Source organism: Notamacropus eugenii, chromosome 3, assembly GCF_028372415.1.
Source record: "Notamacropus eugenii isolate mMacEug1 chromosome 3, mMacEug1.pri_v2, whole genome shotgun sequence".
In the NCBI taxonomy this organism is placed as follows: Eukaryota; Metazoa; Chordata; class Mammalia; order Diprotodontia; family Macropodidae; genus Notamacropus; species Notamacropus eugenii.
This window is the reverse complement of record NC_092874.1, coordinates 106,434,535-106,448,521: the sequence shown is the minus strand read 5'-3', so window position 1 is coordinate 106,448,521 and position 13,987 is coordinate 106,434,535. Positions and strand designations below refer to the sequence as shown.

General features: G+C 39.5%; 1 gene segment (V, D, J or C); it reads left to right on the top strand.

Annotated features, from left to right (window-relative positions):
- Window positions 1-3,381: 3,381 nt before the first annotated feature.
- Window positions 3,382-12,989, top strand: LOC140531874 (T cell receptor beta variable 5-5-like). The segment is given in 3 exon segments: window positions 3,382-3,587; window positions 3,716-4,008; window positions 12,876-12,989. Coding segments are annotated over 3 exon segments (456 nt in total).
- The last annotated feature ends 998 nt before the right edge of the window (window positions 12,990-13,987 follow it).

Sequence of the window (13,987 nt, the reverse complement as noted above, 5' to 3'; positions counted from 1 at the left end):
TCTTACTTCTCAGCAATCAAGGCACCATATTTTGTCTGTCATGTAAGCAAACAATCATCTATTTGTCCCCTGCAGATTAGACACTCTATATTCAGATTAACTCCTCCATTTCTTTTCATCACCTGATTTAGAAAGTTGTCCCAAAAACCTTAATGTTAGAAACAAAAATTGTTTGTTGTTGCTGTTTGTCCTTTATTGAAGACGATCAAGGACATCGCAAAGTAATGTTTTGATTTGCAGGTGAATTTGATTAAGTTAGAGTTGTGAAAGGTTGTCAGCTTGACTCTCTTTCAGAGTCATCCAAGTTCAATGACAAGAAGAAAGTCAAGAGGACTGGCCACAGCCCTGGATGCAATGGCTGACCTTGGCATCTGGGATGTCTGAACAAGCTCTCAGTGATCCCCATCACTTGTTTCTGCCACTTTCATGGCCATTGGAACAAATTGTTCTCCTCTGTCCATTCCAAGAAGACAGAGAATCTGCAAATGAAGATGTGATTTTTGTATCTACCACTCAGGTTTAGCTAGTTCTAGAAAGGAGATCTTGTAACCTGGAAGCCAGCCCTGATGCACAGCTGTGTACCGAATGAACAGGGAGCTTGTCATTGACTTTTTAAAATAAATTCTGTTACAGAGGGAAGTACCATCTCAGATAAATATGATCTAAGGCTTGGAAGGAGAAATCACTCCTCCCCACACTCACACATACTCCTTGTCTGCCAACCAAGGCCAGCCCCACCTGCTGGGTAGGATGTCCTAAATGACATGCTGAGGCTGAAGAGGGAGCCCTGTCAGAACAGCTTCTCAGGTTGAGGGAGGGGCATGACCAGGAATAGTGATATCACAGGCACATTGCATGGTTTTAGGAGAGAAACATCTCTCACTGCAGACTCCTGAGGCAGGGAAATGTCCTCTTCCACTTCTGAATCTACTATGAGTTCCACATTTTTCTTCTATATGATAATTTCTCTCCTAATAACAGGTGACTATTTGTTCCAGTGAAAAAATATCTTTTGGGATTCTATCTCTAAATATTTCCCTTGGGGTCATCAATAGAAACTCTCTTTCTACAATGTGTGACTTTCTTCTTCTTACCTCATAGGTGTTCAACTGGAGAGTAGGGTCATTCAACATCCAAGTTACCTGGTGTCAAGGACAGGACAGTTAGTGACCCTGAAATGTGACCCCCATCTCTGGACACCTTGGGGCATTCTGGTACCGTCAGATACTGGGTCAGGGTCCTGAGATGCTCTTTTATTATTATGAAGAGAACAAACGTGACAAAGGAAATATCCCTAAGAGAATCACAGCTACACGGGAAAAAAAATTTGCACTTCACCTTCACCATCAGTTCTTTGGAGCAGGGAGATTCTGCCCTCTATCTCTGTGCCAGCAGCAAAGACACAGTGCTATAGAGGCTGCTCCCATCTGTTCACAAACGTGTTTGGCCAAAGCCCAGGAAGCAATGAGAGAGGGGGCAGGAAGCAGGAGGCTGACACCAGAATGCTGTGGGTCCCTGTCCACTCAAAACCACATTTCATGAGACAACGCAGGTTCACATTGTTCAAATGCAAAATGTATGCTTCCTAAAAAACAGTTTTATGGAAAACTCACACAGGGCAAGGGATCACATGGTGGTCAGAAGAAGTGATACAAGGGCTCTCTTAAGGTCTCAATTAAGAACTTTGGATCTGATTGTGTGATATGGAAGACTAGCACAGGACAGTTCAACGTGATGTGCCCACATCAGCTAAAGTTCTGTGCTCGAAGCAGAATTGAGATAGCTCAAAGGAAATGCAGGATACCAAAATTTAGAGTGTCCACCCCAGATGATCACATGGACTATTTGTGCCTGAACTGTGGTAGAGCATTCCAAACTCTTATTGGTCTGATGGGTTTCAGTCAGACACAATGAAACTTGACCCTAGCCTAGTGATATCATTTTGGTCCTCTTCGAGAAAAAAAGGACAACAACCAACCAACCAATTTTAAACACATACACACACACACACACACACACACACACACACACACACACACACACCCGTAGAAAAATAGACAGACAGATAGACAAATAGATAGATCAATCAATCCTGAGGTGTATAAGTACAGGTAAAGGTTCAGGAGTTAGAAGAGTTCAACCTCAAATTTGGCTTTAAGGTGTGCTGACAAGTATGTCTGGTGACCTGCACAGCCCTCCCTCACTCAAAACAAAGTCAAGTACAAGTCATGTCATCATTTCTCTGATGGCATGGTCTTCTTCGAAAAAGAAGGATGAACACAATCCTGTTAGTAGATGCAGCTGTCTGAATGCAAGCTGGGTAACTCAGTTCCTCCTCTCCTGTCTGCCTCGCCCCCCCTTCCTTCTCCTCTCCAAAGGAAGGTAAATTTGGATGGCCAAAAGATGCCCAGTTGACTTGGGTTTTACTGGCTCCTTTCCTATTTTTGTCTCCTCTCCTCCTCTCCCTTCCCCTTCCCTCCTCTCTCCTCTTCCACCCTCCCCTCGCCTAACACTCCCAGCTTGAGAGTGATTATCAATAGTAACTATTGCAGTTTTTCACCCAGCCTGATGTCTTTCTTTTCTTGACCTCATTAAAGGGGCCATGCCCTGGCTACTTCTTAAACAGGCCTATTCAATGAATGGACGTTGCCTCACCCTAAGTGAGTGCCTGCAAAGCCTTGGCCTAAAGGGCCCAAGGTCTCCCAGTGCATCCTGGGTCATCTCCAATCATCCTGAGGAATATCAGATCTCTGGATTCAGATGGCTCTGGAGGACAAGTGAGGCTGGTGAGCTTCACAGCTTTCCCTCACTCAAAACAAAGTCAAGTGCAAGTCATGTCATCATTTCTCTGATGGCATGGTCTTCTTCGACAACGAAGGATTAACACAAGATGTGCTAACTACTAGGAGGAGGAACTGATTGAATCCGTCCTTAAGGCCACAGCTCCACTCAGACCCTGCTCCTCTAATGAGCAAAGGCAAGTCCTAGTGACTGTACTAGGAGGTCCTCTTAAGTTCAGATGTTTCTGGGAAAACCAGGGAGAATCTTCAAACAAAGATGTTATTGTTACATCCACCCCACATGTATATCAGTGTCTGGAAAGGAGACTTTTGTCCTAGAAGGGAGCCATGATGCATAACTATGTATTGAAGGACTAAAGAGTTTGTAATTTGTTTTAAAAAAAAACCAAAAAACAAAAAACTCCAGTTGGCAGAGGAAATAACCATCTCAGATAAAGATCTTTTAAGGCTTGGCAGAAGGGAGATCACTCCTTTCCATATTTAGCGTACTTCCTGCCTATCATACAAGGGCAGCTGCACCCACTAGGTAAGATGTCACTAATGACATAGAGATGAGGAAGAGGTAGAGACAAGGCTGAGCCTTCACCCTGTCAGAGCAGGATCCCAACCTAGTGGTGGTCGGGGGAGGGTATGAGGACCCATAATATCATAGCCACATTCCATGTGCTCAGGAGAGGAACCTTTCTAATTGCAGACACCCAAGGAGGGATTTCCCCTCTTCTAGCCCTGACCCTACCATGCATAGCAAGGTTTTCTTCACTATGATGATTTGTTTCTTAATAGCAGGTAAATACTGGTCCCACTTGGAATTTTGCCTTTTTTAGGTTCTGCTTCTAAACATTTTCTTAGGACATCCAAAGAACTTCTCCTTCTTGGATTTGTTATCCAGCTTCTTTCTTCTTCTTATCCCACAGGTGCTCAAATGGATACTAGAGTCATTCAACATCCAAGTCACCTGATATCCAGGACAGGACAGTCTGTGACCCTGGGATGTGATCCCATCTCTGGGCATGAAAGTACATTCTGGTATCGTCAGATACTGGGTCAGGGTCTTGAGATGCTCTTTTACTTCTATGATAAGAGACAGAATAATAAAGGAAAAATCTCTGATCGATTCAGAGCTCATCAGCATGACAATTTCCACTTCAAACTCATCATCAATACCTCGGAGGAGGGGGATTCTGCCCTCTATCTCTGTGCCAGCAGATGAGACACAGTGCCACAGAGTCACCTCTCAGCTGTTCACAAACTTGTTTGGACCAATTCCAGTGAGAAATGTCAGGGGGAAAGGAAGGAGGAGATTCACATAAATGGCAGTTTAGTCCCAGGGACTATCACTTTCCCTTTGGTAATGACATTATCTACTTCTCACTGTGATACCTAGGACCTTCCCTCACTCTTAATACTCCAGCAAAGCTATGTTGCCTCAAGGTACTCTGTGGGTCCCTATGCACTCAGAACCATAGGTTTTGAGTCCCCACATATATATTTCCTTTTCCTGTCATGACAGGATGAATTGCATTATAAGCAAAGGTATTCAATGAAGTGTAATAAAACACAAAATGGTGAAAGGAGCTTGTCTTCTTTGAAACTGTGGCACATTGTTGTATAAGTACTGACATTCCCATTGGAAGGATGATTACGTTTAGGAATCTCATATGGAGTATGCACAGACAGCTCACATGTGCTGACCTTACATATATGTGAGCAGCTAATGGCCCCAGGGCTGCCACTGACTGGATCCCAGACTAAGTTTTCAGCTAAGTGCTACTTTCTTGCTGATAAGAGCAGTAATTAGCTGTGCTCTAATTGTTTTAGAGTATTATTTAGAGTCTACTAATCAGCACTTGTAATGAGAACGAAGTTCGTTCACCTATCCAATGATGTCAAATGTTCACCATAAAGAAAGAAGACTATTAGCTCTTGGAGTTTTAACTGATAGGGAATATTCTCTTTCTGAACACATACCAATCACCTACAACCTGGAGACATTTTGTTTATGTTTTCAAAAGTTTTTATTTTTATTTTCATTTTATTTTGCTTTTTGGTTGCATTTCCATTTTTTAAATTTAACTGATTTCCCACTAACAAGTTCAAAGTCTTTGTCCTCCCTCAAGAATCTATATGACTTAGGGTTTCCTTTCAAACTGATTTCTAAATGCTTCTTTTGTAATAAAGAATATATAAGACAATGAAAAGGTCACATCAGCAAAAGTAACCAAGGTATCCATCAAGACAACGTTAAACAATGTAACACAATGTTCCATTCCCACAGACCCTCACTACTTCTGTTCATAAAAAAGGACTATCCCATTGACCACTAGGAGGCGCTGTGGTTACACTAAAATTCAGGGCACTATGTGGAGAAGAAATTGTGTCTCTATGGGGGTAGGGAAAAAGAAGACTTCAAAGACTTGCTTCCTTTATCTACCTTTGACGATCCGCTAATTTTGAGAAGGAAGACATGTCTTGGCAGCTAACCCTGACTCATAACTGTGTAGTCAAGGAGAGGAAGCTTGTGGTGAGGAGGTCTTTATTTCCTGGTGGCAGAGAAGCAACTGTCACCAAAAAGCACCATTAAAGTTACTGGGGAATGAGATTCATAACTTATCTCATAAACTCACTTGGCTGGTCAGCCAAGGTCTTCCTCATCTGCTAGGTAGATGAGAGAGAGAGACAGAGAGAGACTGAGAGAGCTAAGAGACATCCTCTTCCTGACCTAACCTTGGTATAGGTAGTAGGTTTTTCTGCTGTGTGGAAATTTTTCTTATAACAGATTTGTTCTTGGCATAGAAAGGATATTGCTATGACTCCAATATAAATTTCTCCCTAGGATACATGTCTCAGTTTCTTTCTTCTTTCTGTACATATCCAATGGTTGCTAGTTACTCAAACTCGAGTGAGCTAGTAAATGTCTAACCATTGACTCCACCTCCCCACCCCCCACCAAAGGTATGAAGCAATTTATTAGTTTAATCTATATTACTAACATTTTATCCAACACTTTCTTAAGTCTAGAAAATCAACCAAACAATAAATCCAGCCCTGATTTTAGTATTTGTCAATTTGTCAATTCAATGCTCATACTGAAAATTTGACAGTTGACTCTTAGCAACAGATAAATACTGACTCTTGAACACTTCTGGACAAATCCTGAGATATCTAAATCTCTGGGAAGGGATAGACAGTGACTAGGGAAATATAATCCCATCTCTGAACCCAACAGTCTTGGTCCCATCAGGGTCAAGGTCCCCAGATGCTATTTTCCTGTTACAATAAGAAACTGAATGGAAAAGGAAATAATTTCTGATTGATTCATTGCTGAGCAGCAAAAGAAGTTTCAACATTTCCAACATTCTTAGGAGCAGGATGACTCAGCCCTACATTTCTGCATCAGTAGCAAAGTCTCAGAGCTGTGAAGTCTTCTCCCCTTTGTGCATAAACTTGCCTGGCCCCAGCCCAGGAAGTCATATCAAGGAAGACAATGGACTGACATGGTTTCACCTCTGTCCCAAAGACCTGTCATGTAACAGTCTCATAATGAATCATTTAGTCACCATTTAGGTCAACTAGATGTTGTCACACTTGTACCAGTCTTGTACAGTAACAGAAACAATGAAATAGCTTAGAAGAGTAAGAGGCAGGCTACCTCATCTTACCATGCTGGCTTTAGACCCTCAGGCCCTGACCTGTAAATACAAGGTGTCCCGAAAATTGTAGTACCATTTTAAGCTGTAATAACTTCAACATGTATGTATGCAATATATATTATATGCTATACATATATATTATACACAATTTGGTATGTAGTATATGCTATATGTAGTATAGCAAACTATAAACTACACACACATATATACTATGCACAGATATCTATACGTAGAAATGTATCCGTATAGATATTTGCATGTGTTTGTCCTTCGTTGCCGAAGAAGACCGTGCCATCAGGGAAATGATGAACTTGACTTTGTTTTGAGTGAGGGAGGGCTGTGCAGGTCACCAGCCTCACCTCCTCCAGAGCCATATGAATCCAGCGACCAGATATTCATCCGGATGACTGGAGATGACCCAGGATGAGGCAACTGGGGTTAAGTGGCTATATAGATATTTATAATATAGATGATTACTTATATGTTAAATATATCATAGACTTCATAGATACATTTGTGTGTATATCTGTACATAGTATACTTGGATACATAGATGTATCTGTCATATAGATATAGCTATATAATGACATGTAAGTTGTATAATTTTATAGATTTATCAGCATCTTTCATATAGTTTTATCTGTGTGTATAGTATATATACATATCTACTCTGTGTGTGTATATATATGCATTAGCATATCAATATCTATTATATAGTTATGTAACTATATTACTGTTAAGATATGATCTCTACATATGTATATATACATATCTCTGTACATATTGTAGGATATAGCTTTTCTTGTTAACATTTTAGATACAGTTGGGTATGACAAAATTATGTTATATGAGAAAGTGAAAGAGTTAGAGGCAAGGGAGATGGGTTCACATCGAAGTTTAATACAGCATGATAATGTTTGGAATGTCACTTAACCTTTTCAGGTTATAGTTTTCCTATTTTATAAAATGAGGAGGAGGGAGTCAAGCAGATTATGGCTAAGCCCCACATCGTAGCCTCGGGCTTATGATTACAGTTCTTCTTTTAAAAGGATTTTTATTTGCTTAGGGAAGTCATACACACACACACACACACACACACACACACACACACATTATCCTTCCCTCATACCTAATAGGCTAGTTGACTCACTCTTCCGTGAACACTACATACACATACACATACACACATCTATAACTCACTACTTTGATCTTTTCCCTCTCAAATTGATCTTTTCCCTGCTGTTCTTAAACTTAAAATTCTCTGTGGTAACACTTTGATTCCATCCTCCCTACCCCCTTTTTTTTTAGGATTGGGTCTTCCCATCTTGCTCAGGCTGGACGTACAAGGATTATTCACAGACCCATTAATGACTACTGAGTAACATGAACACATTGACCTGTTCCATTTCCTACTTTGTCCAGTTTGCTCCTCCTTGGGAAGTCTGGTTGCTCTTCTTTCTTGGGGTTTACTGTGTTGATGCTAGACTTAATGTAGACACACAGTTGGCTTAGCCCCACTGCACCTAAGAACTCCAGTGATTCTCCAGTCTCATCTTTCCAGGTAACTGATATTATAGGCGTACACCAACACAATCAGCTTAGGCCCTATTGCTCTAAGAAACTCTTCTCTGATCACCTCAGGTCACAGGTATATTTTCCTCCCTTTAATTCCCATAGTACTGATGGCTAACATCACTCATTTGGCCTTATACCATATATGGCTTTGTGACATCCTGTGTTGTTTCTTAAACTTGTTCTTTGGCTTTATGGGTGTCAGGGATGAAGTAAACTTCGAAGTCCCTCCCCCCTCACCACTTCTTCTCTTAAATAGCTTGCAGGATGTATTAGTGCTGATGCCAAGCCTTACACATTTTTGTTTTCCACGTGGGATCTATCCATTGCCATGGAAAGTCTTGAATATAGCAGCATGAAGAGCCATGCACAAAGTAGGTGTCCTGTAGACATATTTCTTGAATAATTTGTGACCTCCTGGCACCCAGAACTGCCTTGTTTTTCTAGCACGACACATGCCAATGAAGCCTTGATATTCTATTAAAACTAGATTTTACTGATAATTTCTTTATTCACAATAAAAGTAGTATTACATATTTTACATGAAATTATTTAATATTTTGGGGTCTTAGAAAGCTTCACGTATGCTTATGTAGCCCTTAAGTTAGAGGCTGCTGGGAAAAGGGGCACAGGTTTCTTTAGGGGACTCTATTCTGGTTTGTTGAGCTACCCACACAATCTTCAGTCTTATACAAATTAGTGTGTTTTCACCAAATCACTGGGTACATTCCTGGTTCAAAAGCTTTAAGAATGAATACATTTATTTAAACGACAATGGAAAAAAATTGACCCGTGGAGAAAAGAATGCTGAGCATTGAACAACCATACTACAAAGTCCCATACAAATCACAGTAATCAAAAAGTTAGAACTCTCACTATACTTCTTCTACAGTACATGCCTCCTACAAATGTTCCCATGGTATCTCTTAGAGCCATGATCCTCCATCACTCATGTCCTTTTCCCTGCAGTTATTCTCAGCTCTTAGCTAATGGAGCCCACCATCTTTGTTTATGGCTCTCAGGGACCAAACTCTATCTCAATCCTTTGTTTAGAGATTTCATCGTACTAATCCACTACCTTCTGTCAGTGATCATTCAACCTCAAAGAATGGGTATTTTCTCTCAGAGATGTAAGGATATTCCTTGAGTTCATTTTGGGGGGTCAAGGACCAGAGGACTTCTCTACCACACTCTATGTAAAGATTTGATGCACTGCTAGCAAAGTACCATTCATGCTTTCCATTTCTCCCAAAGTATTAGACTTCCACCACTTTCTCACTCTATGAGAGCAAGTTCAGCTTGAAGAAGCATTCCATTTGGCCCCTTGTTGGGTTTGGGATGCTCCCCAAGAACAATACAAGTCTCCCATTCATTTCAATCTTCCTGAAGCATCTTATGATAATGCCAAATCAGAGCTAAGGGAAAGCCATCCAAATCTCCCAATGCCTGCAAAGTCTGCAAGAGAATAGATGAGAGAAGTACATCATAATTTCCTGTTTGAAGACTCCACCATACCTAGAACTAGAAGGAAGATTGTCTTTTCAGCTGAATACCTAGTTAGATATCTATGAACATTTGTGAAGTGTGAGAATGAGGGTTAATAGGCTATGGGCTTTTGTGGATGCAGAACCACCCTGCAAGGTGCAAGGAGAGTTCCTTAAGCCCTTCAATTACCTTTGGGTCTGAAGCCTGAGGCCAGAGAGAAATATCTAGCTAGCTAGCTAGCTGGCTAGATGTCTGTCTATCTGTCTATTAAGGAGGAACAGAGATACTCTGGAGAATAGGTCCATATTTTTTGTGCCAGAAACCTACACCAAGTATTCTTCATTGTGCTGAATATCAGAGGGCTGGTCCCCTGAGGAAGGAAATTATTGGCAGATAATGGAGACTGAGGAGTATGGGAAAAAAACCACAGAATTAGAAAAGTCAGAGAGAGAGCAGTGACAAATGGTCACTATTAGTGGGTGGGAAGTTGAGTTGAGCTATAAGTAGTAGAGTTATGGAGGGCAAAGACAGAGCATATTAAATAACAACCTGCGACATTTGCTCAGGGAAGCTATATGTGAGAGCTTCCAGAAAAAGAACAAACAAACAAACAAACGAAAATCACAAAACAAAAACAAAAAAACCCAAACAAGTAGAAAAAACTAGTGGATTTAATATCAGAGATCGTGTGTGAGTGTTTGAGTGTGTGTGTGATTTTTTTTTTTTTTTGGTGGGGGGAAGCCACCTCCTTCCCCTTTGTTTCACCAAAGAAAGAAGTTAATATACATTGTCATTTGTTCCCCCCACACTACCGTAATCTTATCAATTCTCTCATGGTAGACATTTCTTCAGAATAAGATAAAAATCAGCTTAACCTCTTCTGAAGACAAAACCTGTTACAAAAGCAAATAAACAATTTGAGCCAACAATTAGTAAGAGGAGCAGTACCAGTTCTCCATCCATCAGTGAGGCAGTAGATGGGGAAGAGCAAGGAGAATAGATGTAATTCTCTAGGTCCTCCAGAGCAGTGAGGCAGGCAGAGACACATAAAAAGGAAGCTTTATCCAGACAGATCACTCCTTAAGAGGATCAGAGAGTCAAACAGTTTTTAACTATTTACAATCATATTCAATTTGGGGTAGCAGCATTCTTCACTTGAAATCAGCTGATAACCACTTGTATTTGGGCCCACACCCTGAACTCCTTTCTTCTTCATGGAACTTAAAAGGTAACAGGGCTCCCATTTATGCCTCCCCCACCTCCCCACGCTGTAAGACTCCTGACTCTCATACTCTTTCAGTCCTTCCTTCCATCTCACGAAAAAAACAAATAAATAAACAAGCAAACCGAAAACTATACTTTACACATCTCATTGGTTCCTGTGCTGATAAAGGCTGTATTCAGATCTTGAGATGTATTTCAGTTTCATTGTGAGGTCACAAAGCAGATGTTAAGAGTGGGAGGTGAAGAAATAGGGTCAGTAAGGGATAGAGTACCCTTCCTAGTATTTTGTAAAAGGGATGAAAAGATAGTTCAACAGTGTGGGGGAACGGTGGAATAAATTGAAGAATTTTTTTTTAAAGAATGAAGAAGACCTGGACATGATTGTAAGTATCTAGGAAGGAACCAGTGGATAAAAAGAGACTGAAGATAAAAAAGAATGATAGAGATGGGAAGTTTTCAGAGTAAATAGGTGGGGATTAGATTAAGACTATAGGAGAAGGGTTGACCTTGCCAAGGAGAAGACATATCTCTCCATCTGAGGCTGAAGCAAAGGAACAAAGAATAAAGGGGTGACATATATACTACAGGAGGTGGAACTCTGAATTAGTACAACCACTCTGGAAAAAAAAATTAGGAATTATACTAGAAAACCAGCAAAGAAACTTACTGAGATAATAACTTTAGCAATTTGGCAGGATAAAAAATAGATCTACAAAAAGCATTAGCATTTCAATATAGCCATAAAAAAGGGAGACAAATGACAGAAAGAGAAAGCTCATTTAAAATGACTTCATCAATCACAAATTATTTGGGAGTCAATCTATTAAGACTCTCTCAGTACAATAAGACTGTATGTACTTTATAGAAATAAAGGAAAATAAATATAATTGCATGGATATATATGTATATATATGCATATATGTGTATATATGTATATATAGACATACACAAGGAAAGGAGGTTAATGGAACTGGCTAGATACATGAGACTCAAAAACAATTGAATTCAATTGTCCATAGTACAGTAAGTTCAAGATCATGAAAAGTTTTGGGGAAAACTATCTGACAATAATGACTGAAAAAAATGCAGTTTAGCTTAAAAGAAGTTTTAGATTAACATCTAGCACATCCTCATAAGTTTTAAATGTACACTTGACCTCAATATGGAATACTATTTTTTCTTAAAAAATGGATGAAAGTGAAAGGAAGCATCTATGACAATAATGAGGAAGGGGAAGACAGTAAAGGTAAAATAAACAAAACAAATGAATTTTATTTCATAATACTGAAAAGCATTTGAACAAACAAAATCAATGCAATTAGGATGAGAAGAGAAACCACCAAATGGGAAAGAATCTGTATCAGATATCTCTGACAAGGGTTTGATATCCAAAATGCTTAGGGCATTAACACAAATATGTAAAATCAAGGGCTATAAATAAGTAGTCAAAGGAAATAAACATAATCCTCAAAACTATTGTAATCTAATAACAAAAATGAAAGGCTGCTTCAAATCACTTATAATTTAAACAAAACCATTCTGAGATCACTTCATTCCCTCACAAAATGACACAGGTGACAAAGGATGGAAATAGTCAATGTTGGAAGTGATGTGGAAACACTAGCACACTGATATGATGCTGGGTGTTCCTTCAATCTGAAAATTAACTTAGATATATGCTGAAAAATGTGACTAAGTAGTTCATTCTCTTGCATGCAGAAATCTCACTATTAGTCATATCTCCCAGGGAAGTCAGGAAAGAAAAGTTCCATGTATACTAAAACTGTTTATATCAACTTTTGTTTTTGTGGCAATGAATAACGAGGAACTACTTCAACTGGGACCCCATAAACTGGGAAATGACTAAAGAAGTTGTGTAAATGAATGTAACAAAATAATATTTCACCAGAAGAAAAAATGGCTATGAGGAACTCAGAAACATAGGAAGATCTGTCTGAACTGATGCAGAGTGAAGCAAATAGAAACAAGAACATTTTATATATACATATATATATATATATACATATATATACACATATATTTGTACAGATAGTTGTATATAGAGTTGTAGTACATATATATGTATACATATATATTGCAATAATATAGAAAAAGTATGTTGTTGAGAAAGCTACTATTTCAGATCGCTTCAGGCCAAACTCTACAAAATTCTCTCTTGCGTCTTCACATTGAAGCTTTAAAGTTAGAGGACACAGCCACATATCTCTGTGCCAGCAGTGTAGGCACAGCACTGTGAAATCACCTGCTCTCTGTGCACAAACCTCCCCAGTCCCCAGCACAGGAAGTAGTAGGAAGAAAGATGAGGCATGAAATGTTGGTCTAGGAGACAAGAAGAGTCTCAATTCAGGTCCAACCTCATTTCCTGGAAGAACCTTAGTGGAGCTGGGCATGAGCATTCTCATGATCATTGCAACCTGTAGAACTCAATGTTGTCAACTTGCCCAGGGGGGATCAGTTTCTAGGAAAAGTAGTCACACTGCCCAAACTCAAAAAGGACTGACTAGAAAGCTAGAAAATGACTTTATTAACTTAGAAATATAACTGCTGAGGTGAGATGAAAGCTCTTTTTGACTCTCGCTTTAATCTCCTGGAAAGGAAGCCTTCAGAAAATCTAATTAGTAATTTAGTTATTTGGTAAAAAAAAATAGCAAGGAGAACTACATGGCAACAATGAGTTATATTTTCCCAATTGTACTAATCCAAGACATAGTTCTCCATCAGATATTGAGACAACTGAGACTAGAGTTGGCTGGTCAGAGTTCACCCCCCACCAGGACAATGATGAACACAAGATGACCTGCTACAAACTGAAGAGAATTCAAAGATAGTGTGGGGACAGTGGGAGATTTAGGGCTTATGAAGGATGTGTAATCATTTAGTAGGGTTTCCCCAAGGAGGGATAATTTAATTAAGATATTAAAGATAAAGGGGAAAGGGAAGAACTGATATTTCTCTCCTTAAAGGGTCCAGAAAAATGGCCAAATACATGATTGTCCCCCACAATGCACACACACACACACACACACACACACGCACACGCACACACATACCACCCCACATCATCCCACACAAATATATTGTGATGTCTTTTTAAAAAAACATCCTTTATTTTTAAAAATTTAATTTAATTTTCAATTAATAAGATTTTATTTCCTCTCCTTCTTACTTCCCTGCCCCTTCAACAAACTCTTTTGGGAAAAATAAAAAAAATTGCAATATGAGTAATCAAACAAA